Raw genomic sequence first — 23,855 nt, forward strand, 5'->3', positions numbered from 1 at the left:
CTACAGGCAGTGCAGTGGCATCTGTAGCTGTAGATCCCAGTGGCCGTCTCTTAGCCACAGGACAAGAAGATTCCAGCTGCATGTTGTATGACATAAGAGGAGGAAGAATGGTGCAAAGTTATCACCCTCATTCCAGTGATGTTCGCTCTGTTCGATTCTCTCCTGGAGCTCACTATTTGTTAACAGGATCCTATGATATGAAAATAAAGGTGACAGACCTACAAGGTGATTGAGATTGACCTCTTTCCTTGTTTTCAGTCTCTCCTGTTCTCTTTGGGGTCTTTCTTTTTGTTAGTGTGATCAACTATACACCATTTTCAAATTTTAGTTTTATATACTGAGCAAATTACTGTTACTGTATTGAGATGAGTTGTAGCAAATTATTACATAAATTGAGTGAATAGTCATTTTTATTAAATAATTTTAAAAATATTTAAGAGAGTCAACATTTATTACACTGAATCATTCTGAGTTCAATGATGGTAGATGTTAAAAATACACATTTATGTACTGCTATTTGCTAATACCTTAAAAAACTTAGTTTATAATCTGTGTAATTATGTCTTTGTATCTAGTTTTATTTTTAAAGATTTATTAAGCAAATATTTATTGTGTACCAACTAGGGACACACAGAGAGATGAATAAGACAGGTAACTTCCTCTTTGATGGAGCTTATGTTTTAGAGGTCAATAAAAAGTAAGGCAATAAAAATGTAATTTTAGGTATTGGCAAGTGCTATTATTAAAAATTAGCAAGGTGTAGGAAAGAGTAACTAGGGTGGGTAGGGAAGGCTATTTTAGATTGGATAGAGAGGTCTCTCCAGGGAAGTGCCATTGCGTGGAGACCTGAATGACGAGAAGAAACAAGCCATGCCAGGACCCTAGGAGAAGACCAGTGCACGTGTAAAGGTGCTGAGGCAGGAACAAATGTTGCACGTTCATGACACTGCAAGAAGCCAGTGTGGCGGAACTTCATGAATCAGGGGAGAGAGAGACAGGAGAATACATCAGAGGCAGGGGTTCATAGGCATTTTTAAAAGCATAATGGAATCCTTTGGACGATTTAAAACAGGGAGTGATATGATCTAACTCAGTTTTAGTTGTTTTTTTTTTCCTTGAGGAAGATTAGTCCTGAGCTAACATCTGCCGCCTTCCTCTTTTTGCTGAGGAAGGCTGGCCCTGAGCTAACATCCGTGTCCATCTTCCTCTACTTTCTATGTGGGACGCCTACCACAGCATGGCTTGCCAAGCGGTGCCATGTCTGCACCTGGGATCTGAACCAGTGAACCCCAGGGCCACTGAAGTGGAACGTGCACACTTAACTGCTGTGCCACTGGGCCGGCCCCCTAAATTACTTTTAAAGGATGATTTTGAGTTCTATAGGGAGAATGGACTATAAGTATAAATATCAGTAAGGAAGTTACTGGAATAGTTCAGGTGAGAGATTATGGTGGCTTGGACCAGGGTGGTAGAGGTGGAGGTGGTAAGAAGTGACTGAATTTTTCCGGATATATTTTAATTTGTTTGGATTAAATTTGGGAGTGAGGAGGAAAAAGGAATCAATGCTGATTCCTAGGTTTTTGGAATGAGTAACCAGTTGGTGCTATTGAGATGAGGAAGACAGGTAGGAGGAGGAACTGGTTTGGGCAAGAAAATCAAGAGTTTGGTTTTGAACAAGTTAAATTTAAGATGACTGTCAGGCAGTCAAGTGAGAAGTTGAATAACTATTTGGATACTAGTCTGGAGGTCAGGTGAGAAGTCAAGGTTGGAGATGAAATATGTGTGAATTATAAGTATATAAATGGCCATGGTATCATGGTACTAGATGAAATTTTGTAGCAAGTGAGGTATAAAGGGAACAAGAAATCTGAGGGTTGACTCCTGGGATTCACCAAACTTTAAGTCAGGAAGAGAAGAGAAACCAGCAAAGGAGTTGGAGAGGCAGTGGCATCGAAGTCAGGGAGAAATCAAGTTGAGAGAGTTTCAAGGAGAGAGGGGCAGCTGTGTCACATGTTGCTGTGCATATGTTACCAAATTCCGCTAACATAATTAGGTATTCATTAATTTAACCTTGTGTAAACCTTTAGTATATTAATGAAGTTTAGGATTTTTTTATATTGTAATGTCTTAAAGTAACAGGAAGTCAGTGAAATCTATGCATGTACTTAATTTGTATTGTAAATCAATGTCTCTTTTCTTTTTCAATTTAGGAGACCTCACTAAGCAGCTTCCTATCATGGTGGTGGGGGAGCATAAGGACAAAGTGATTCAGTGCAGATGGCATACCCAGGACCTTTCCTTCCTGTCGTCCTCAGCAGACAGAACTGTAACCCTCTGGACTTACAATGGATAGAGTACACCTGACGTCAGTCTATGCAGTGCAAGCACAGAGGCTTAAGACTACTGAGTTGTGAAAATTAGATTTGAAGAACACAGACTGACTGGGAAAGTGGCTTAGCACGAGGAGGCCCCTTCTTACCGTAGATCCCTTTGCTAGGAGGTGTTGGGTGGTGTTATTCTGCAGTGCTTTCAGTCTTCCATTGTGAGCTCGTGCTGCCGTGACCTGCTATATGTAGTCTTGTTGCCAAAGTCTGCGAAGAGCTCTTGTTGTCAGTGTGCACTCCAAGTCAAGGTGGATGATGTGTTTACAGTTTAGTATTAAATGCATTCCTTGGTCTTTGCCCAAATAACAGTTTTATATACACATTGAAATGGAACTATACTTTAAGCATATTATTACATGTAATGCAACCAATTCTACACAGATTAAACATAGGTGTTCAGAAATTACTTTTGCTTTTCTCACAATCCAATGATATTGTATCATTTGTCAGCTAGAGGTCAGAATTTTACATCTCTCTCAAAAGTTATATGGTTGTTTTCACTAAGGGTCATTATGGAATTTAAAGATGGATGGAAAACTGCTTCCTAGTTCATTATGTGGTATAGGCCTTTTTTTTTTCTTAAACCCAGGGATATAATTACTATTTAATCACACTATTTTGTTTCAGGCTTAAAAGGTAAATGTGTTTGCTTCAGAAACTTGTTAATTTCAATTTTTTGAATGCAACAAGATACCTCCCTTCTAAACTGTACTGTAGAAGCAGGCAGCAGCGTTACGTGGTGCCACACCCGATGGTACAGTAAACTTACTGGCTAGCATTTTTCCTTTTAAAAATTAAAAACTTTGCCATAGACTATAGCATGGCTTGAAATGCTATGTCCGCATGATAATTTAAAATGGAAAATTTAAACTTTGCACTCCAGAAGCTTATTTGGATTTTTTTCTTGCACTGTTTTGTGTAATGCAGAATAATGATTTTATTTCTATGGCATTGTAGATTCTAACATTTATGTATCTTTATTTTCATATTGTACAGTAATTTTACTTTAAATTATTAAATAGGCTATTTTATTTATTTCAAATGCAGTTGAGTTGGTTCTAATTATTGAACTGTCTGTGCACTGTATGTAGCAAGCATTTTTAATCTATTGTATACAAGTGGAAAGGGTATTAGAAGTGTAACTGTGCTATTATTTCAATAAAGACCTCTTGACACCTGAAACTATCCCCATTTCTCCGTGTCTGTGGCTTTCATTTTAGAGTGTTATTTTTTCCAGTTTACTTGGAGGTAGTGTTGTCCAACGGATGAACTCCACAATCAGTTTCTTACATTTCTTTCTACAGCTCTTCCACTAGCTTACTTTTTAACTGCATAACTTTTGCATGTCTTCTCTCTCTTTTATTGAAGATCTAGAGAACTTTCCTGAATATATTGCGAAATTGATTAATCGAAGCTCAGCAAAATGTATAAATTCTAACTTAGACTACAAATATATTAAATTGAATGCTTTAGAAAAAAATGAAATCTAATTAGCTTGTGGGTATTCAATAGGTACATAGTCTTCCTATATCTCAGGCATGCAGACGGGAATTCTGCTAAAAATAGGCCATAGTTTCTTCTTTAGTTTACTTTTATTCTTAATTTCATGCATTTTAGATATTATAGCAGGTCATTAGTATTAAGTTTAAAACTAGGAAAATTTCTTGATATAGACCAGCTCAACTTCATGGTAAAAAATTTTCATAAAATTATGTATTCCACCTTCATCACTGTCAGGGAGAAAACTTCAAGATCCTCCTAGATATGCGGTATGGAATTCATTTTGCAGCACATTAGATAATATGCACTAGAAATTGTCTTATTTTAATAAATATCTGGTTATATATGTCCTTTTTCCTGTGCCTCCTATACTGTCTTCTGCTTGGAGGTGAATAGATTATTGGAGGTTCAAGAGAAAGAGAAAATAAGGACTGAAGTACCTACCTTCTCTGAACCCTCCTCAGTTGGGGGTGAGGGGAAGGAAAGTAGAGATGAGACAGTGGTGCAAAGGTTCTTAACTTCTCCCCGGCGGAAGCTTCAGGTCTGATTCAAATTTTATTTTTTAAATATTTAACTAGTTTTAAAAATTGTAACAAGCCAAAGGACACAATCAACAGAGTGAAAAGGCAACCCACGAAATGGGAGAAAATATTTGCAAATCATATATATGATACAAGTTTAATATCCAGAATATATAAAGAACTCCTCCAACTCAACAACCAAAAAAATCAACCTGATTTAGAAATAGGATTTGAATAGACATTTCTCCAGTAAAGATAGACAAATGGCCAATAAACACACAAAAACATGCTCATCATTAATTATTAGGTAAATGCAAATCAAAACCCAATGAGGTATCACTTCACACCCGTTAGGATGGCTGCTATCAAAAAAACAATATAACAAGTGTTGACAAGAAGTGGAGAAATTGGAACTCTTGTGCACTGTTGGTGGTAATGTGAAATGGTGCAGCCACTGTGGAAAACAGTATGGTGGTTCCTCAAAAAGTTAAAAATAGTATTACCCTACGATCCAGCAATCTGAGTATATACCCAAAAGAATTGAAAGCAGGGTTTTAAAGAAATATTTGTACATCTATGTTCATAGCAGTGTTACTCACAATAGCCAAAATGTGGAAGCAACCCAAGAGACCATCGACAGATGAAGAGAGAAACTGTGGTATATGCATACAGTGGAATATTATTCAGCCTTTAAAAGGAAGGAAATTCTGAAACATGCTATACAACCTGGATGTCCTTGTGGACATTATGCCAAGTGAAATAAGCCAGTCACAAAAAGACAAATACTATATGGTTCCACTTACTTTGACCTAAAGTAGTCAAATTCAGAGAGACACAGAGAACAGTGATTTTCAGGGGCTGGGGGCGGGGGGCAATGTTAAGTTGTTTAATGGGTATGGAGTTTCAGTTTTACAGGATGAAAAGAGTTACGGAGATGGTGGTGATGATTGCACAACAATGTGGATGTACTTAATAACACTGAACTATCCACTTAAAACTAGTTAAGATGATAAATTTTGTCATGTGTATTTTAATTTTAAAAAATTGTAGTAAGCAACATGCACAGGTGTACACACTTTAAAATTTTTAACACTTTTTAATTTGTTGCAAATAACTTTGTGCACACCTCTCATTTCCTCCTATTATGTAAAACTCATTTCTTCTTTGGAGATTCCTGAGATTGCAAGGCCAGCAGTTAAAGACAAGAACAAAACAAAACTGACTACAGATCTTCCTCCACTCATGATGGGGTTACATCCCAATAAACCCATCCTAAGTTGAAAATATCAAGCCGAAAATGTATTTAATACAACTAAGCTACCGAACATCATAGCTTAGCCTAGCCTACCTTAAACGTGCTCAGAACACACACATTAGCCTACAGTCTGACAAAATCATCTAACACAAAGCCTATTTATAATAAAGTGTTGAATATCTCGTGTAATTTACTGAATACTGTACTGAAAGTGAAATAGAGAATTGTTCTAAGCGTACTGGTTGGTAACCCTCGTGACCAGCTGGTTGAGCGGGAGCTGCGGCTCCCTGCCTGCCCAGCATCAGGAGAGCCTATCGTACTGCTTACCTCTAGTGGGGAAAGATCAAAATTCCAAGTACGGTTTCTACTGAATTCGTGTAGCTCTTAAAGTCGAAAAATGCTAAGTCAAACTATCCTAAGGGGAGGGCCAGCTGTATTTACAACTACTCCATAGAGTGCAAACTCCTCCTCTTCTCTTGCGTGCCCATCCAAGTCTATGGTTGTCATCCATCACCCCTCATTGAGAAATTATGCTCAAAATAGATTTCCGGCTTTGACTGCAAACGTCACACATTCGAACTAATAAAACAAGTTAATATTAAGAAACTACGTTTTCTATCCACTCTATGTATTCGGCTTTCCCATCAGATTTCAATTGCACAGAGTCCCGCAGACGAGGGCCTAAAACAAGCCCACAGACGCCGGCCCCCACCGTGGGTCAATCAGCCGCCGCCCAGGCCGGCCCAGCGAATCGAGGAGAACGCGCAGGAGGACGGCGCCCTTCCAGTGACGCACTTCCGGTGGCGCCCTTCCGGCTCGGGCCGGGGGCGTCTGGGCGTCTCCAGCCGGCGCGGGAAAGGTGTCGGTTTTCCTGAAGAGGCAGGGGGCGACGAGGGACGTGCGTCCGCGCGGAAGGGTGGGTTTGTGCGGCGTCGGGGTGCGGGTTCGGCCCGGCGGGGCCTGCGGAGGACTTGGGAGCGCTGCGCTAGCAGGTTGGGTGGGCGCCCGGCCCGTGGATCGCCCGGGCCGGTTGGCTGCCTTATCTCTGGCGTTGCGCGGTTGTAGCCGTTGCGTTACACGGTTCAAAGAGCGGCCTAGGGAAAGAGGCAAGCAAGTGCTGAGCGAGACCCGAGCCAACGGTGAATTTTGTTGTCTTTGGTTATCGCTGAAAACTGTTAAGCACGATTTGAAGTAATATCGTTAGCAGAATAGCTCAGATTTGGTGGTAGTCTTTTAAGTTTCCAAGTCTGATTTGAGTGTAAAAAAAGTTATAGATGCATATTTATCAGTGGGTAGTGAAAAACAGTTCAGATTTTCTCTCTATGACAGTGGTTATGAAAGTGTGGTCCCCAGACTAGCTTCATCATCCTTGTCCGAGAACTTGTTAGAAATGCATATTCTCGAGATTCAGAGGCACAGCTCCAGAAACTACACACACGCACGCGAACTAAACTGCAGCCCCCCGACTTTTATGCCGTGCTGCTTCTAGGTCGATACAGAGCTTGACTCTGCTTCCAGATTAGTCTAGCCCCTCTAGCCCCTCAGGCCTGTAAGCACCTTGCACTGGAGAAGCGGTTTAGTTGGAGCTGATCCGGTTTCCACCACTTACCAGCTGAGGGGCCTGCGCAAGTTACTTGTTTTCCTAATCTATAAAATAAAGATAACAGTATTGCTACTTCCAGGAGTTTTCGTGAGGATTAAATGAATGAATGCTTGCAACAGTGTTTGGCACATAGTAATCTAATGCTATACATTATAATGTTGATAGCCTGAAGCAGATTAAAAAATGATAAATATAGTAGGAACTGGGGGAGAGAGACGATTTCGGACAAGTAGTTGAATGACAGGTGCCACCATTGAACTAAACCGATACAGGATGGTTACTTTTCCTTAACACTTTGCTACTCAGAGTGTGGTCTGTGGGCCATCACTTGTTAGAAATGCAGAATCTCAGGCCCACCTCAGACTTAATCAGTCTGTTTTTTAACAAGATCCCCAGCAAGTTTAGATGCAGTTTATTTGGAGGAAGTGTGAGATCAGTAAGAAGATTTCTCAAGGAGTTCCCGCCTTAAGTCAGTGGCCCCGGGGATTTGGCCAGAGGGCTTGGATTTCCAGCTGATTCCACTATTCTCCCTCCCCTCCTGGTCTCCCCTGTTTCTGCACTGCTAATTTCTAGCCCTGGATAAAGCTCTGGATCTGCTGATCCTGATTGGAGAAAGTAACATAGTTGCCAATAGCATGGCTTTGTAGGGGTCATAGTCAAAACTCAGCTGCTTGACAGGCTTTTGGTTCGTCTCCCTTTGTATGATGCCCCCTGTGGTGCTGCTTTTCCAAATCTCCATTCTCCCCCATCCCATCCTCCCCCGACGCAGTGACACTCCTGGCTTTCTAGCAGACTGTTTCAGCAGCCTCTTGATATCATATAATAATGTGAACTCTTGTCAGCTTCTCTTCTTTTTGCTTTCGAACCTTTATTTCCGTCCCTCCTCATTCATCTCTATTTATGACGTAGTGTAAAACCTCATTACCTATGAAAAGGCTTTCCTGTAGCTTTGATTTCCTACACTCCCATCTTCTTGGAGCCTCTGCTCAGTTCAGTCACTCCCTTTGTCACCTGTTTGGTTTTTAAATGCTTAGAACTAGGCTTCTTCTGTCATTCTGTGAAAGTCATTTCATGGATGACCAACTAATTAACCAATCCAGTGGTCTTTTTTCAGACGTTATTTTCCTCAGCTTCTCTAAGTATTTAATATAGTTGACTAACACCTCCTTCAAATTAATACCCTTTTGGTTTCTACGCATTGCATTTTTACCTTGCCTTCTATTGCTCTGAATCGTCTTCACTCGCTTCTCTTGTATTTGGTTCTTCCGGAGGCTTAATTTCTCAGCTTAACTCTTCCTCCCCCCATAAAGTATATACTTACCCAGTGTTTCTGAGTATTCCAGAGTGTGACGGGGATCTTAGGATGCCTTTCCCATCGTTATTGTTATTTAGTATTTTAGTTTTACATTTTTAAACACAAAAAGTCGGGATTTTTTTGTTTGTATCAAATTTATCAATATATTTGATCCGTTCCTGTGCTCATTGTTGTTTCTTTTATTCACACCTTTCCTCACTGAAATTAAACTTCTTTAACATATCGGGAATCTATGGGTTGTAGACTTTCTTCATCTTTTTACGTCAGAAGAAATCTGTATAATTTTGCTAGAGCTGCCATAACGAAGCACCACAGACCGGGTGGCTTAAACAACAGAAATTTATTTTCTCACAATTCCAAAGGCTGGAAGTCCAAGGTCAAGGTGTTGGCAGGGTTGGTTTCTTTTAAGGCCTCTCTCCTTGGTTTGTAGATGGCCATTTCTTCCCGTGTCTTCACATCATCTTCTCTCTGACCCATCTGTGTCCAAATTTCTCATATCAGGACATGAGGCATACTGGATTAGGGCCCTTGCTAATGACCTCATTTGAACTCAGTTGCCTCTTATCTCCAAATACAGTCTCCATTTTGAGGAACTGGGAGTCAGGACTTCAACATATGAATTTGGGGGGATACAATTCGGACCATAACAATGATCTTAATTACTCTTCCCCATTTTGAAAAGCCTTTTGTAAAATGTGGCGTATAGCACACATACAGAAAAGTGTGTAAAATATAAATGTCCACCTTAGCAAATTATTGAGAAGCGAACACCCTTTCTACTACTGTCCAGGTTAAGAAATAGAACGTGGCCAGTGTCCAGTAACCCTCCAGCGCCTTCTCCTTGTCTCATTCTTGATCTCGCAGGAAAAGGTTTCAGTATTTACCACCAAGTATAGTGCTTGCTCTAGTAGATACTCTATCTGACAAAAAAAGTTTTCTTTTATTCCTGGTTTGCTAAGGGTTTAATTTTAATCATGAATGAGTTTATCCTGTTTCATTCTTGATAATAAGTTTTTGTGGCCTTTTTCTTCATTAATCTTACTATGGGTTTATCAGTTGCGTCGGTTGTTTTCAAAGAACCAGCTTTTGGCTTTGTTATCTTCTCTATTACATGTTTGTTTTCTAATTTACTAATTTTTACTCTATTTTTGTATTGAAGTCTTTCAGTGGTTCTTCCTGAGGCTGTAGGTACTTTCCTCATATGTGTGTACTGAGCAGTGCCTTGCTGATACTCAAGGGGGGTTGTTCTCATTCCAGTTCACTGACACAAACAGGATGTCCTACAGTTCAGTTCATTTCTGACACTAAATACCCAGAGTTAGTGCATGCCCAACAAGTTGGGGCAAAGTCCTTTACAGGATAGACCCACATTAGACACATATCTTGGGGGCCACCTGCACTTCTAACCAACTAGCTATAGATTTAGGGGTTCCCATTACCCCATCAAGTTGGATAATTTTCTAGAATGACTCACTGAAAGAACTGTACTTACAGTTTTATTACAAGGAATATAGATCAGGATCAGCCAAATGAAGAGATGCATAAGGCAAAGTCCGTGGGGAAAGATGCAGGGCATCTGTATCCTCTCCTCGTGGAATCCAGGCTTCTGCCCTCCCAGCACATCAGTGTGTTCAGCCAGGAAGCTCCTCTGAACCTAGGTGAATCAGAGTTACAGGACACTGATGAACTCATTGGCCACATGATTGAACTCAATCTCCAACCTGCCTCTAATCCCCAAAGGTTGGATGGCTGAAAGTTCCAACCCTCTAATCGTGTACTGGGTCTTTCTAATGACCATTTCCCCATCCTGAAGCTGTCTAGGGGCTCACTGGAAGTCAGCTCATTAACAGAACAAAGACATTCCTAGCACTCAGGAAATTCCAAGGGTTTTTGAAGGAACTGGGGACAGAGACCAGATCCTTTATTATATTGCAGGGACCCTCTGCAGATCTCTGGAGCTCCCTCTCTATGCAGCTTTCTCCTACATTGGTACTTTATCCTGTCAACTCCAGTTGCCTTGGTCTCCCCAGACTCTCAGCTCCATCTCCTCAGGGGGCCTTCTGGACTCTGCCTGAGTCGTGTCATCATCCCCCATGCCCCCCGCCCCCGCCCAGTGCCCATGGCCTGGAAACTCTTATGGCGGTAAACTGGGGCAATGGAAGAGCTGTCCTTGTTTGTCTCCTATCTTTCAAGGACAACTATTCTTTGTTGTCCATTGTGTTGAAAACCATTTAATATATTTTGTGTAGAGTTTTCGGTTGTTCAGGCAGGAGGGTAAATCTGGTCCCTGTTACTCTGACTTGGCCAGAAGTAGGAATCAAGGGAGTGCTTTGGAGCATGGAGTTACTGAGTCATCTTGACCCAAAACCTCTACCTGAATTCTTCATTTATTGCTGTCAGGCTCTTGTCCCTGCCGCTCTGTTAAAGCTGCCATCCCAAATCCACTGGTCACTTTGCTGCCCTCTGATCACCTACCCTTTCAGCAGTATTTGACCTAGTTATCTGTTCCCTCCTTTCTTCACAGACTTCTGAAATACCAGCCTCTCCTGGTTTTCCTCCTGCCTCACTAGCACTTGTTGGCAGTGTCCCTTACCAGCTGCCCCTCTTCTTTCTGACCTCCAAATGTTGGCATGCCCCAGGACTCAGTCTTTTGTCTCCATAATAGATCTTTTGGTGGTCTTATTCAGTCCATGGCTTTAAACCCCATGTACATCCTGATGGCTCTCAAATGTATTTCTGTAGCTCCACTTCTCTACTTAGCTCTGTGCTGTGTGTTCGTCATCTCCACTTGGTCATCAGTAGATATCTGAAATTTACCATATCCAAAAAAAAATCTTGATCTGTCGGAACTTCCTCTCTGTCCACCTGAGTACCCTCAGTCTTCCGCATTCTTCCCGTTGCCCAGGTCACAAACCTAGAAGTCATCCTGAATCTTCGCTTGTCCTTACTTCTTACATCCAATTTACCAGCAATTTCTGCAGTGTATTTCTGTTTTGGTTAGGATAGCACAAGGTGGTATAAAAAACAAATCCCCTAATCTCAGGACTTACCATACAAGAAATTTATTTTTGTTCACGTGAAAAGCAAACATGTTCCCACGTAGTGGGTGACCTTCATGTGGTCATTTAGGGACCCAGGCTCCTTCTGTAGTTTGGCTGCCCTCCTCTAGGGCTCAGTGTCCTCCCTGTTCCCTGGTGGGGAGGGAGAGCTGGTGGAGGATCGAGTGTGGGAGGGTTTCATGGGCCAGACCTGGTTGTGGTGCATATCACTTCCACGCCTGTTGCATTGGCCAGAACTTAATTATCACATGGCCTGACTTAACCAGAAGAGGGGCTGGGATGTGTAGTGACCATGTGTCCAGAAAGAAGAAGAAGAAATGTGCTTGGTGACTTATTAGCTGGTCTTTGCTGCCTGTAATAGTGTCCACCTCCATTTTTAAAATCAGATCATTTATCACCACCTTTGCTTCTCTCTTAGTTCATGCCGCCTTCGTCTTTCAGCTAGACTGCTGCAGATCCTCCCAGCTAGTCTCTTGCTTTGATTCTTCCATTCCAGTCTCCACAAAGCAGCCACAGTGATTTATTTTATAATGTTACCCACATTCTGTCATTTCCCTGCTTAAAACCCTCTAGTGGCTTCCTGTTACACTTAGAGTAAAAACCACACTCATTACTGTGTCCTATCCCCAACTGCCAACTCATTCATAAGACCCAGCTGTTCGCCATCTTGCTGTTCTTTGAATGCTTCAAACGTATTCCCTACTCTGAGCCTTTATGCTTGCTATGTCCTCTCTCTGTCTGTTCTTTTCCCAAGTCTTCCTAAGGTTAGCTGCTTCTTGTTTTTCTTTCTTTTTTTTTTCTGCTTTATCTCCCCAAACTCCCCCGCACATAGTTGTATATCCTAGTTGTGGGTCCCTCTAGTTGTGGCATGTGGGACGCCACCTCAACGTGACTTGATGAGCAGTGCCATGTCCGCACCCGGGATCCGAACCCTGGGCTGCCGCAGCAGAGCACACGAACTTAACCACTTGGCCACGGGGCTGGCCCCTTGTTTTTCTGCTTAGATGTTGTGGTTATCTACTGCTGTGTAACAAACCACCCCAAAGTTTAGTGGCTTTAAGAACCATTTTATCTCTCATGAGTCTGTGGGCTTATGGGGCTTGACTGGGCTCAGCTGGGTAGTTCTTTTATTCCATGTGATGTTCAGTCACCAAGTCAGTTACTAAGGGATTGGACTGGAAGCACCAAGATGGCTCACTCGCATGGCTGGCTGTTGATGTTGGCTGTCAGCTGGGAGCTCACTGTACCCCTACACATGACCTCTTCACATGGCTTGGCCTTTTCACAGCATGGAGGCTGAGTTCCAGAAAAGCTTTCTCTGGAGCAAGTGTTCCAAAGTGATAAAGTAGAAGCAGCTGATCCTCATATAGGCTAGACCAGCCCAGAACCAACACAGCAGCACTTCTGCCACAGTATTTTGGCTAAATAGTCACATAGCCAGCCCAGATTCAGGAGGACGGGAAATAAACTACGTCTCTCACTGGGAAAATGACGAAGAATTTGTGGCCGTCCTTCATCTCCTCAGAGGCTTTCCCTAAAATACCCAACATCACCTAATCCAACCGTACTATTGTCTTGCTTTGTATTCTTCATAGGACTTATCACTCTCTGAAGTTATATTTATTTTTTTGCCAATTTATTGTCCTCTTCTCCTAGAATCTAAATTTCTTAAAGAAGACCTGGCTGATCTAGTTTCCTGGTATTCCTTTTACTTAAGACAGTGCCTAATATCCGGTATGTATTTAGTAAATGTTGAACAAATGCCTGCTGAACTTTTTCCCAAAACCATATTCTCATTCTGAATTTCATTTTTTTGGTGAGGAGGATTGGCCCTTAGCTAATATCCATTGCCAATCCTCTCTTTGCTTGAGGAGGATTCTCTCTGAGCTGACATCTGTACCAGTCTTCCTTTATTTTGTACGTGGGCTGCTGCCACATCATGGCTTGTTGAGCGGTATATAGGTCTGTGCCTGGGATATGAGCTCCCAAACCTGGGCCACTGAAGCAGAGCACGTGAACTTAATCACTATGTCAGCGGGCCAGCCCCTTGAATTTCTTTTTTTAAATTAATGATAGCAGTGCTTTTGTTAGCTTACCATCGTTCTTTTCCTTTCCTTCCATGTGCGTTAGTTGCTGAGGTCTGTAGAATTAATTTCAGAATGTGCCACATGTGTTTTCTGTTCTCATTGCCACCACTCTTTCAGACCAACATCCTTTTTCTACTTCAGCCTCCTTGTTGGACTCTCTGAATCCAGTCTTTTCCTCATTCTGTACACTTGCTGCTAGTGTCATCTTCCCAGAATGTAACTCCCATCACCCTTGAAAGTTATTGTTAGCAGATGAAGTTAGTTACAAGCTTTTTACTTTGGCATTGTCATTGCAGCCTACCTCTCCATCTCTACGTCCCACTGCATCCATCTTCACGTTTACAGTTTCTGAAGCATACACTTTGCTCTTCTGCCTCTGCCTCCCTTATCTCACACTCTTAGACTGTTACCCATACTTCAAAATCCATTTCCTATGCCCTTTCCTCCATGAAATCTTCCCAGTTTCTCCCAATCAGATGTGCTTTCTTCATCCTTTGAGCCTCTAAAACCTTTTGAATCCCTGCTATGGCTTTGATCATTTGCATTTGCTGCTTAACAAACATTTACTGAATGTCTTTCATGTGCCAGCCAGTGGGCTCGGTGTTGCCCTTGGAGAGGTCATTGGGAAGGTGAATTCCAATTTGAGCGAGATGTTACCCTCCCCTGGGAAGGTTCACATTGGAGTGCAGCAGTTTTCTACCGTTGCTGCATACTGGGACCACCCGGTATGCATGACATGCCCAGAAGCTCCCAGGTGATTCTAATGCACAGCCAAGATTGAGAGCCACTGTGCTAACTGAGGAGACAGACCAATAAGTGGCTAATTTTGTTGTGTGTTGTGCTGGAAGAATAAGCAGAGCAAACTGGGAGCACAGAGGAGTGTTTAATTTAGCCTGGAGTTACCTGTATTCTTACAGCTAGACTGGGAGCCCTTTATGGGCAGGGCCCAGGGCTTTCTCATCTTGGAATTCCCTTACCTGATTCTCATATGTAGTGGGCATAAGAAAAGCTGTCCAACAGAACTTTCTGCAGTGATGGAAATGTTTCGTATCTGCACTGTCCAATATGGTGGCCGCTAGCCACTGTGGCTTTTGAGCACTTGAAATGCAGCTAGTCTGAACGAGGAATTGAATTTTTAATTTTACTTAATTTAAATTTGACTAGCCACATGTGGCTAGTAGCTACTGTATTGGACACTGTTGAATTGAGGAAGTATTAAGTGTTGAAATGGTTTGAGAGTGTTTATGCAGAGGCTTAGATGTAGCAAATTATTTTTTCTGAATGTTTGGGAGTTCAGTCACCTCATTTGAATCTTAATTTTGCACTTTTCTTTTGCATTTGTTAAAAAAAAATGGGAAGGTTTGGTTAAAATGCCTGTTTTATTTTTTTTACCAGTTTACTGAGAAATGATTCACATACTTTACAATTCACCCATTTAAAGTGTACAATTCAGTAGTGTTTAGCGTATTCACAGATTTGTACAACCATCGCCACTATCAGTTTTAGATCATTTTTCATCACCTCAAAAAGAAACCCATTACCCTTTAGCTAGCACCCCTCTGTCCCTTATATATCCCCAGCTCTAAGCACCTGCTAATCTGCTTTCTGTCTCTATAGATCTGCCTATTCTGGACATTTCATATAACTGGAATCATATAATATGTGGTCTTTTGTGTCTGGCTTGTTTCACATAGCATAATGTTTTCAAGGTTCATCCATGCTGTGACATGTGTCAGTACTTCATTCTTTTTTATGACCTAATATTCCATTGTATGGATATATCACATTTTATTTATTCATTCATCACTTGATGGACATTTGGGTTGTTTCTACTTTTTGGCTTTTGTGTATAATGTGGCTGTAAACATATGTGTACAAGTTTTTGTGTGGTCATATATGTTCATTTCTCTTGGGTATATGCCTAGGAATGAAATTGCTGAATCATATGGAAAAAGACTTATTTTCTTTTTGTCTCAATGAGAATGTGTGCCTATGTGTATGTATTTCTATGTGAATACCATTTTATTGAGTATTTTGATTTCAGTTGTTATTCAGAAGGAAAACATTGTCTTAGCACTAGGAGGAAGATTTTATTACAAAACAATTTCTTCTAAAAATAATTATTTTATTATATCTATTAAAAATTTTTTTAGCCCTCATGCAGGATGCTGTGTTCTCTGCTCCTTTGTGAGTGTCTGTGGCTGATAACTGGTTATGCTCATGATGATGACTGGATTGACCCCACAGACATGCTTAACTATGATGCTACTTCAGGAACAATGAGAAAATCTCAGGTATTAAAGAAAACGCATGTGTGAGTGTGAGCCCTTATCAGTCCTACGATGGAAATAGTCTATTTTTGTTATTGTTTTACACAGAGCTGTGAGAGTCATCTATCAATGATTAGCAATCAGGCAGAATATCTTTCTGACTCTCTTAGTCTAAGATGATTTCAACCCCTCCTGGTTATTTCTGTTTCAAATGTAAATGTGAAGCCCATCAAGCAGCAAACTGATTTTAGTTCTTAGCTAGTATATACATTTGAGACTCTTACTCTTTTGGTGGTTCAGTACAATTGAAGAGTGTAACAAGCAAAGTCATAAAATGATGAAGCCAAATTTTAGTCTTCGTTAGCTGCAGGTTGTTTTTACAACTGAACTGTAAAGAAATAAAATCTCTCTCTCCTTTGCTTTAGGTGAAATATGATATATCAGAGAAAAACGAAATCAGTTCCGACTTGTCATATGCTGATGAATTGTCAGAATGTTACAGCAAAGTTGATTCTTTAACTCATGAGGTTAGATTTTGTTCATTCTTGAATTTTATGCTACTTATAGTATGTTAAATTGCTCTCTATTTTCCTGTCTTTGCTAACATAATTTGTGTTTCTATGTGATGTGCAATTTATATATGTATAACTTTTTCTTTAGTTACTCTGGCTTTGGGTTTTTTTAAATAGTACTTTTATGTTCCGGTGATAACATTTATCTCACTATGTTGTAATTATTTCTTTACCAGACTGAAAATTTCTGGGGACAAGGAATATATTTATTCTTTCATGATTCTCTGTCACCTGTCACAGTGATGGGGCTTAGTAGATTCATGACAGATGTAGCAAATGAAGAAATGAGCCTATTAGCAGCTTATAAGCATAAGAGTTACTCTTACAAATATAAGGGATTACTATAATTTAGTGTATGGTAGCTCTTCCTTCATTTATTCAATCCTTTTATTTATATGGCTGAAGTGGAGTTTATGAGAAAGGAAATAAGTCATGATTGTTAAGGGGTTTGATATCTGTTATGCCATGGGCACCAGCCTCTGTTGGTTGTGTGGGTAGGGTGGGCTGGTGGCATCTGGAGGGGGCCTGGGATGGAGAGGGGGTGGCAGAGGTCCAGCAGTGCTGAAGGCTCCGATTGTGGCAGTGACAGGGGTTGAGGAGAAAAGGAAGCATTCAACTTTTCCAAGGTAGAATAGGCAAGTTTTGGTATCTGAGGGAGGAGGAAAAAAGGAGAAGGAAGAGTTAGAACAAGGGAGGTTTCCAGCCTGAGAGACTGGGAGGGAGAGCTTGGTAATTGAGATGCCGCCATGTCTCAGGTCGAGAACCCTAAGCACAATGTGTGGTTCTTATCAAACGTGAGTGTTGTCCCGCCCGAGTGTTAGCAGAGACGTGCTTGGATAAGATTGGCCTCAGTTTGACTGCGTTTTGTGTGTAGTGAGCTAGTTTGGCTGCTCAGTGGAAAGGCAGAAATGCCATTTTATAGAAATTTTTCCTTCCATTGTTTGTGACTTTGGTTCAAACATTGTAAAAACATGATTGGTAAAATGGAGTCTTGAGTCCTTGTTTTAAAAAAAATGGTTTCTTTTAAAGAGAAATTTACAGAGTCCAGCCTGGTGGCGCAGCAGTTAAGTTCACACATTCTGCTTTGGTGGCCCGGGGTTTGTCAGTTCGGATCCCGGGTGCGAACCTATGCACCACTTGTCAGGCCATGCTGTGGCAGGCATCCCACATATAAAGTAAAGGAAGATGGGCATGGATGTTAGCTTAGGGCCAGTCTTCCTTAGCAAAAAAGAGGAGGATGGGTGGCAGATGTTAGCTCAGGGCTAATCTTCCTCAAAAAAATAAAAATAAATAAATAAAATAAAAAAAAAAGAGAAATTTACAAATTTTAAAAGGTTTCTAAACCTTCCTGAAATCAGAGGAAACTGCCACATGATTTCTCTAGTGTCCTTCTGTCCTGAGTCTGTGTGCTGCTCAGTTACTGTCATGTTTTATCATCTGAAGCCCATTTCTGTGCTCAGCTCAACTCGTGGTCCACACTCAATTTGAAAACAAAAGTTGCTTATCACAAGGTGTAAGGTCTGTAAAATATTCGCTGCCCTCCCTCAGTGACCCTGCGGCATTTGTAGGGCCAAGGGCATAGGAGGTCTGTTCTAATGAAGAATTATGTGCTGAGGGGTTGCCATGTGTAGGACACTCTGGAGAAGCCGTGGTTCCTGCCTTCCTGAAGCATCCCTTATGGGAGGGGATGATCACTTGTTGACAGGAAAAATTAATGAAAGGCCAAAAGTAATATGCACATTCAAGAAACTCTTTTCTGTGTCCTTCATTTCATCTTCTGGCTTCACCCTGTCTCTATTTCTCTTTCTCTGTCTCTCCGTCTGTTTTTTCTTTCTTTCATTCCTCCTTTCATTCCTTTGTTTGTTAAGTCATTACTTTGGAATTAGGAAGAGGCAGCTTGCTCCAGGTGCTCTGCTTATCCACAGCTCTTCCTCTTGCTTCCTGATTTTCAGCTTTAAAATTGCTGAAAGTCAGCAGAAAAACTGCCGTCAGGGTGAAGTGCTGGACAGGAGTTCCTCATTCCTTGCCTGCTTGCCCTTGGCAAAGAGAACCTGCAGCAAGCAGGCAAGCTCCACATTTCAATGCAAGCTTGATAAAACTAGCCAGCTCTTTACCTTGATCTTGTTGGGGCCACTAGGCTAGAAACTTGACCCTTATGTTAAACTTTGATGCTAACTAATGTTGTATTTATTTTGTGATTACAGATTGATGAATGTGAAAAGAAAAAGAGGAAAGACTATGAAAGTCAAAGCAATCCTGTTTTCAGGAGATACTTAAATAAGATCTTAACTGAAACCAGAAAGCTCGGACTTGTGAGTATCTGGTGGTGTCACACTTATCAGTATAGTGGATGTTTTCGTTATTTATTAATTTCAAATTATGTAGAGCAGTGGGAAAGCATCATTATACTTTAACAGAACATGTGACTCACCCTTTTATCAGAACCTGTTCAAAAGGTACCAGCCTGCTTTACAGGGTCTGGTGGAAGACGGGCAGGCAGTACAGACCACTCCTTTTTTATCTTATAGTTCATGGGGAGTTACTTCTTCAATTTTGTGCCCTGCGGTATCACTTAATTGAGTTGGGAGGGTTGTTTTAAATTTGCTATTAAAACTTTACTAAATAGTTGGAAACTTAATAAACTCCTGCCTTGGTAAGGAAATTCTGTCCTGGTCTTTACTTCCTGTTCTCCATCACTTCCACACTTACTTATTCAGGTGATGTAAGATCATTATGTGTTGAGGAAAAGAAAAACGTTTTAAGTAGTTTGTTCCCCTAGCTGTTTACTGTGGCAAGTGCTGCTTTATCGAATTATGTATTGTGTGCGTATTGTTCATAATGAATGTTAAGATTCCCCTTTTTAGAACCATAGTTTTCATTTTGGGAGTCAAAACATCAAGAAAACTTAAGGGAAAGGAGTGTTAGATGAATGCTTTAATAATCCCACTGTATTTTGGAAATGTAAATGTTCTTATATGTGCACCCTTTGATTCGAGTCTTAGAACTCTGTGAGAGGTGAAACAGGACCTCTTTTATAGATGAGGAAATGGATGGAGCCAGAAAATACCTAACAGGGAGATGCTTGGAATATTTGGTTCCTGATTTTTAAAAAATATTCATCAAGGATGTCAGCATCATGGTGGAATGAACTTTCCCAGGACTTTCTCCCCTCCAACATACAATGAAAAGGGGCATACAATGAAAAGGCCATACTCCAGCAAAGGACATCCTAGCATAACACAAAAATGTCAGAGAGACACGCAGCCGTACAATGGAGGGTGGAGAGGCTGGAGCCCCGCTCAGAGGAGCTGGAACGGGGTAAGAGAGAACTTCTCTCCTGCTCCTAAAGACTGCAATAGCAACCCTGGGAGGATCCGTGAGAGAAGGAGTTGGGGAGGGGAATGCTTATTCACAGGAACAAGGACTCCCTAGAGCCCTTGTAGTCTAGAGGGACCCCCTTTAACAGGGTGAAGGCTTTTACGGGGTGGGGGGGGAGTGACCTCATCAAGCAACACCCCAGGAGACCAAATAGTGAGAGCAAGAAGGCCCGGAGAACACACAGGAGAAAGCGCTCCTCCCCGCCCCCCCCCCCCCCCCCAGCCAGTTCCACTGCCTGGGATCTTGGCTGAAGGCAGAGGGCTCAGAATATGTGGCTCTTGGCCCCCACCCAGTGGCAATAGATGGTAACTGCAGGCAAATAATATCAGATTGTGAAAATCCCTACCCACCTCCTGTAACATCAGACACTACATCAAGTCTCCAGACCAGAGAGAAAATGACAGACACCCAGAATTCAGTCCTGAGGACACAGAAATATGAAAGCTAATTGACAATGAATTAAAAATAGCTATCATCAAAAAACTCAACTAGGTAAAAGAGAATGTAGACAAACAGTTCGACGAGTTCAGGAGCTACTTCACAGAAGAGATTGAAACTATAAAGAAGAATCAATCAGAAATATTAGAGATGAAAGATACAGTGGAAGAGATAAAACAAAATATGGATTCCCTGAATGCTTAGGCAGACATCATAGAGGAGCATATCAGCATAATCAAAGATAAACATGTGAAATGCTCCAGACAGAGAAGGAGAGAGAACCTAGACTAAAAAGAAATTAAGAAAGTCTCTGAGAAATATCTGACTCAATGAGGAAATGCAACATAAGAATTATAGGTATTCGGGCTGGCCCTGTGGCTGAGTGGTTAAGTTAGCGCGCTCCGCTGCAGTGGGCCCAGTGTTTTGTCAGTTCAAATCCTGGGCGCGGACATGGCGCTGCTCATCAAACCATGCTGAGGCGGCATCCCACATGCCACAACTGGAAGGACCTACAACTAAGAATATACAACTATGTACCAGGGGGCTTTGGGGAGAAAAAGGAAAAAAATAAAATCTTTAAAAAAAAAAAAGAATTATAGGTATTCCAGAAGAAGAGGAGAATGGAGCAGAAGCATGTTCAGAGAAATAACAGAGAACTTCCCAAATCTAGGGAAAGAGAGGGAAATCTGTGTGGAAGAGGCTTCCAGATCTCCTAGATTTGTCGATGTAAAAAGACCTACTGCAAGGCATATAGTAGTAAAACTAGAAAAAATGAATGACAAAGAAAGAATACTAAGGGCAGTAAGTCAGAAGAAAATAACCTACAAAGGAACCCCTATCAGGCTTTCAGCAGATTTGCCTGCAGAAACCTTACAAGCTAGGAGAGAATGGAACAACATATTCAAATCTTTAAAAGATAAAAATATTCAGCCAAGAATACTCTATCCAGCAAAAATATCCTTCAGATATGAGGGAGAAATTAAAACTTTCCCAGACAAACAAAAGCTAAGGGACTTTGTAGCTGCGAGACACCCCCCCTACAAGAAATCCTCAAGAAGGCCCTCATACCTGAAGGAAAAAAATGGGGGAGAAAGGGGGTCACAAAACACAGAGTAAGGAGATAAATAGGTAGACAGAATCAGCATAGGATAGCAAATATTCGACTATAGCATTAAGCTAAAGGGAAGGAAAACACCAAAAATAAAGATAATCCTGTCATTTTAACCACAAACTCACAACACAAGTTGGAATAAGATATGAGTAAAACAATCTAGGAGAGGAGGAGGAAAGGGACTGAATCAGTTTAGACTAAGGGAAAAAGAAGCCATCAGAAAATGGACTATCTTATACATGAGATTCTGAATACAAACCTCAGGGTAACCACTAAACAAAAAAGCAGAACAGAGACGCAAAAAATAAATAAGGAGAAAACAAAGAAACACATCATAAAAAACTACATGATTCAATGGGTAGACTAAAACACACAGGACAAGAAACAAAGGAAATGCAGGAGAACCAGAAAATGCGTGATAGATGACATCATTAAGCCCTCATGCATCAATAATCACCCTCAATGTAAACAGATTGAACTCTCCAATAAAAAGACGTGGAGTGGTGAAATGGATTAAAGAGCAAGACCCAACAATTTGCTGCTTCCAGGAAACACATCTCAGCTCCAATGACAAACACAGGCTTTGAGTGAAGGGGTGGAAGATGATACTCTAAGCTAATGGCAAACAAAAGAAAGCAGGTGTCATGTTACTTATATCAGACAAAGTAGACTTCAAGATAAGACAGGTAAAGAGAGACAAAGAGGGGCAGTATATAATGATCAAAGGGACACTCCATCAAGAAGAAATAACGCTTATAAATATCTATGCACCCAACATGGGAGCACCAAAGTTCATAAAGCAACTATTAACAAACCTAAAAGAAGATATTAATAACACAATAATAGTAGGGGACCTCAACACTCCATTCACATCAATGGATAGATCATCCAGACAGAAAATCAACAGGGAAACAGTAGAATTAAATGAAAAGCTAAACCAGTTGGGCTTAATAGACATATATAGAACACTCCATCCAAAAACAGCAGAATACACATTCTTCTCAAGTGCGCACGGGACATTCTCAAGGATAGACCATATGTTGGGAAACTAGGCAAGCCTCAATAAATTTAAGAAAATTGAAATAATAACAAGCATCTTTTCCAATCATAATGCTGTAGAGCTAGAAATTAATTACAAGAAAACTGAGAAAGGGACAAAGATGTGGAGACTAAACAGCATGTTATTGAACAAGCAATGGATCATTGAAGAAATTAAAGGAGAAATCAAAAAATATCTGGAGACAAATGAAAATGAAAACATAGCATACCAACTCATATGGGATGTAGCAAAAGCTGTATTAAGAGGAAAATTTATCGCAATACAGGCATACTTTTACAAACAGGAAATTCCCAAATAAGCAATCTCAAATTACACCTAACTGAATTAGAAAAAGAAGAACAAACAAAGCCCAAATTCAGCAGAAGGAGAGAAATAATAAAAATCAGAGCAGAAATAAATGCTATTGAAACAAGAAAGGTGGTAGAAAGGATCAGTGAAACAAAGAGCTGGTTCTTTGAGACGATAAATAAAATTGACAAACCCATAGCCAGACTTGCAAAGAAAAACAGAGAGAAAGCTCAGATAAACAAAATCAGAAATGAAAGAGGAGAAATAACAACAGACTCCACAGAAATACAACGGATTATAAGACAATACTACGAAAAACCATATGCCAACAAAATGGATTATCTAGAGGAAATGGATAAATTCTTAGACTCTCTTACAACCTCCCAAAGCTGAATCAAGAAGAAACAGACAATCTGAATAGACCAATCACAAGGAAAGAGATTGAAACAGTAATCAAAAGCATCCCAAAGAATAAAACCCCAGGACCAGATGGCTTCCCTGGAGAATTCTACCAAACTTTCAGAGAGGATTTAATACCTTTCCTTCTCAAGCTATTCCAAAAAATTAGGGAGGATGGAACACTTCCTAACACATTCTATGAGGCCAACATCACTGATAGCAAAGCCTGGCAAGGACAGCACAAAAAAAGAAACTACAGGCCAATATCACTGATGAACATGGATGCAAAAATCCTCAACAAAATTTTGGCAACCCGAATTCAGCAATTCATCAAAAGGATCATACATCATGATCAAGTGGGATTTATACCAGGGACACAGGGATGGTTCAACATCCGCAAATCAATCAATGTGATACACCATGCCAACAAATTGAAGAATAAAAACCACATGATCATCTCAATAGATGCAAAGAAAGCATTTGACAAGATCCAACAGCCAGTTATGATAAAAACTCTTAACAAAACGGGGATAGAAGAAAATCACCTCAACATAGTAAAGGCCATATATGACAAATACACAGCCAACATCATACTCACTGGGCAAAAACTGAATG

At 40.8% G+C, this 23,855-nt stretch overlaps 2 protein-coding genes across 31 annotated transcripts in view; both read left to right on the forward strand.

Moving 5' to 3' along the window:
• WDR47 (WD repeat domain 47) overlaps positions 1 to 3,566 on the forward strand; it is a 54,875-nt gene extending 51,309 nt beyond the window's left edge. For all 8 annotated transcript variants that reach the window (XM_023641504.2, XM_023641505.2, XM_070268586.1 and 5 more), the window contains 2 exons: positions 7 to 225; positions 2,211 to 3,566. In XM_023641504.2, coding sequence (XP_023497272.1) covers positions 7 to 225; positions 2,211 to 2,353 — 362 coding nt within the window. In that variant the 3' untranslated portion in view covers positions 2,354 to 3,566. The remainder of the gene's footprint in view (positions 1 to 6; positions 226 to 2,210) is intronic.
• Positions 3,567 to 6,306: 2,740 nt separating this feature from the next.
• CLCC1 (chloride channel CLIC like 1) overlaps positions 6,307 to 23,855 on the forward strand; it is a 35,489-nt gene continuing 17,940 nt past the window's right edge. For 14 of the 23 annotated variants that reach the window (XR_011439320.1, XR_011439322.1, XR_011439324.1 and 11 more), the window contains exons 1-4: positions 6,425 to 6,576; positions 15,878 to 16,018; positions 16,420 to 16,521; positions 18,771 to 18,878. Coding sequence is in view for 17 of the 23 variants with exons in the window: in XM_023641514.2 (XP_023497282.1) it covers positions 15,890 to 16,018; positions 16,420 to 16,521; positions 18,771 to 18,878 (339 nt within the window). In the remaining 6 variants the exon portion in view is untranslated. Of the gene's footprint in view, positions 6,577 to 13,293; positions 13,372 to 15,877; positions 16,019 to 16,419; positions 16,522 to 18,770; positions 18,879 to 23,855 lie in introns of all 23 variants that reach the window. The other 9 variants (XR_011439321.1, XR_011439323.1, XM_014740063.3 and 6 more) reach the window with 1 other exon arrangement.

The sequence above is a fragment of the Equus caballus genome, chromosome 5 (genome assembly GCF_041296265.1).
Source record: "Equus caballus isolate H_3958 breed thoroughbred chromosome 5, TB-T2T, whole genome shotgun sequence".
In the NCBI taxonomy this organism is placed as follows: Eukaryota; Metazoa; Chordata; class Mammalia; order Perissodactyla; family Equidae; genus Equus; species Equus caballus.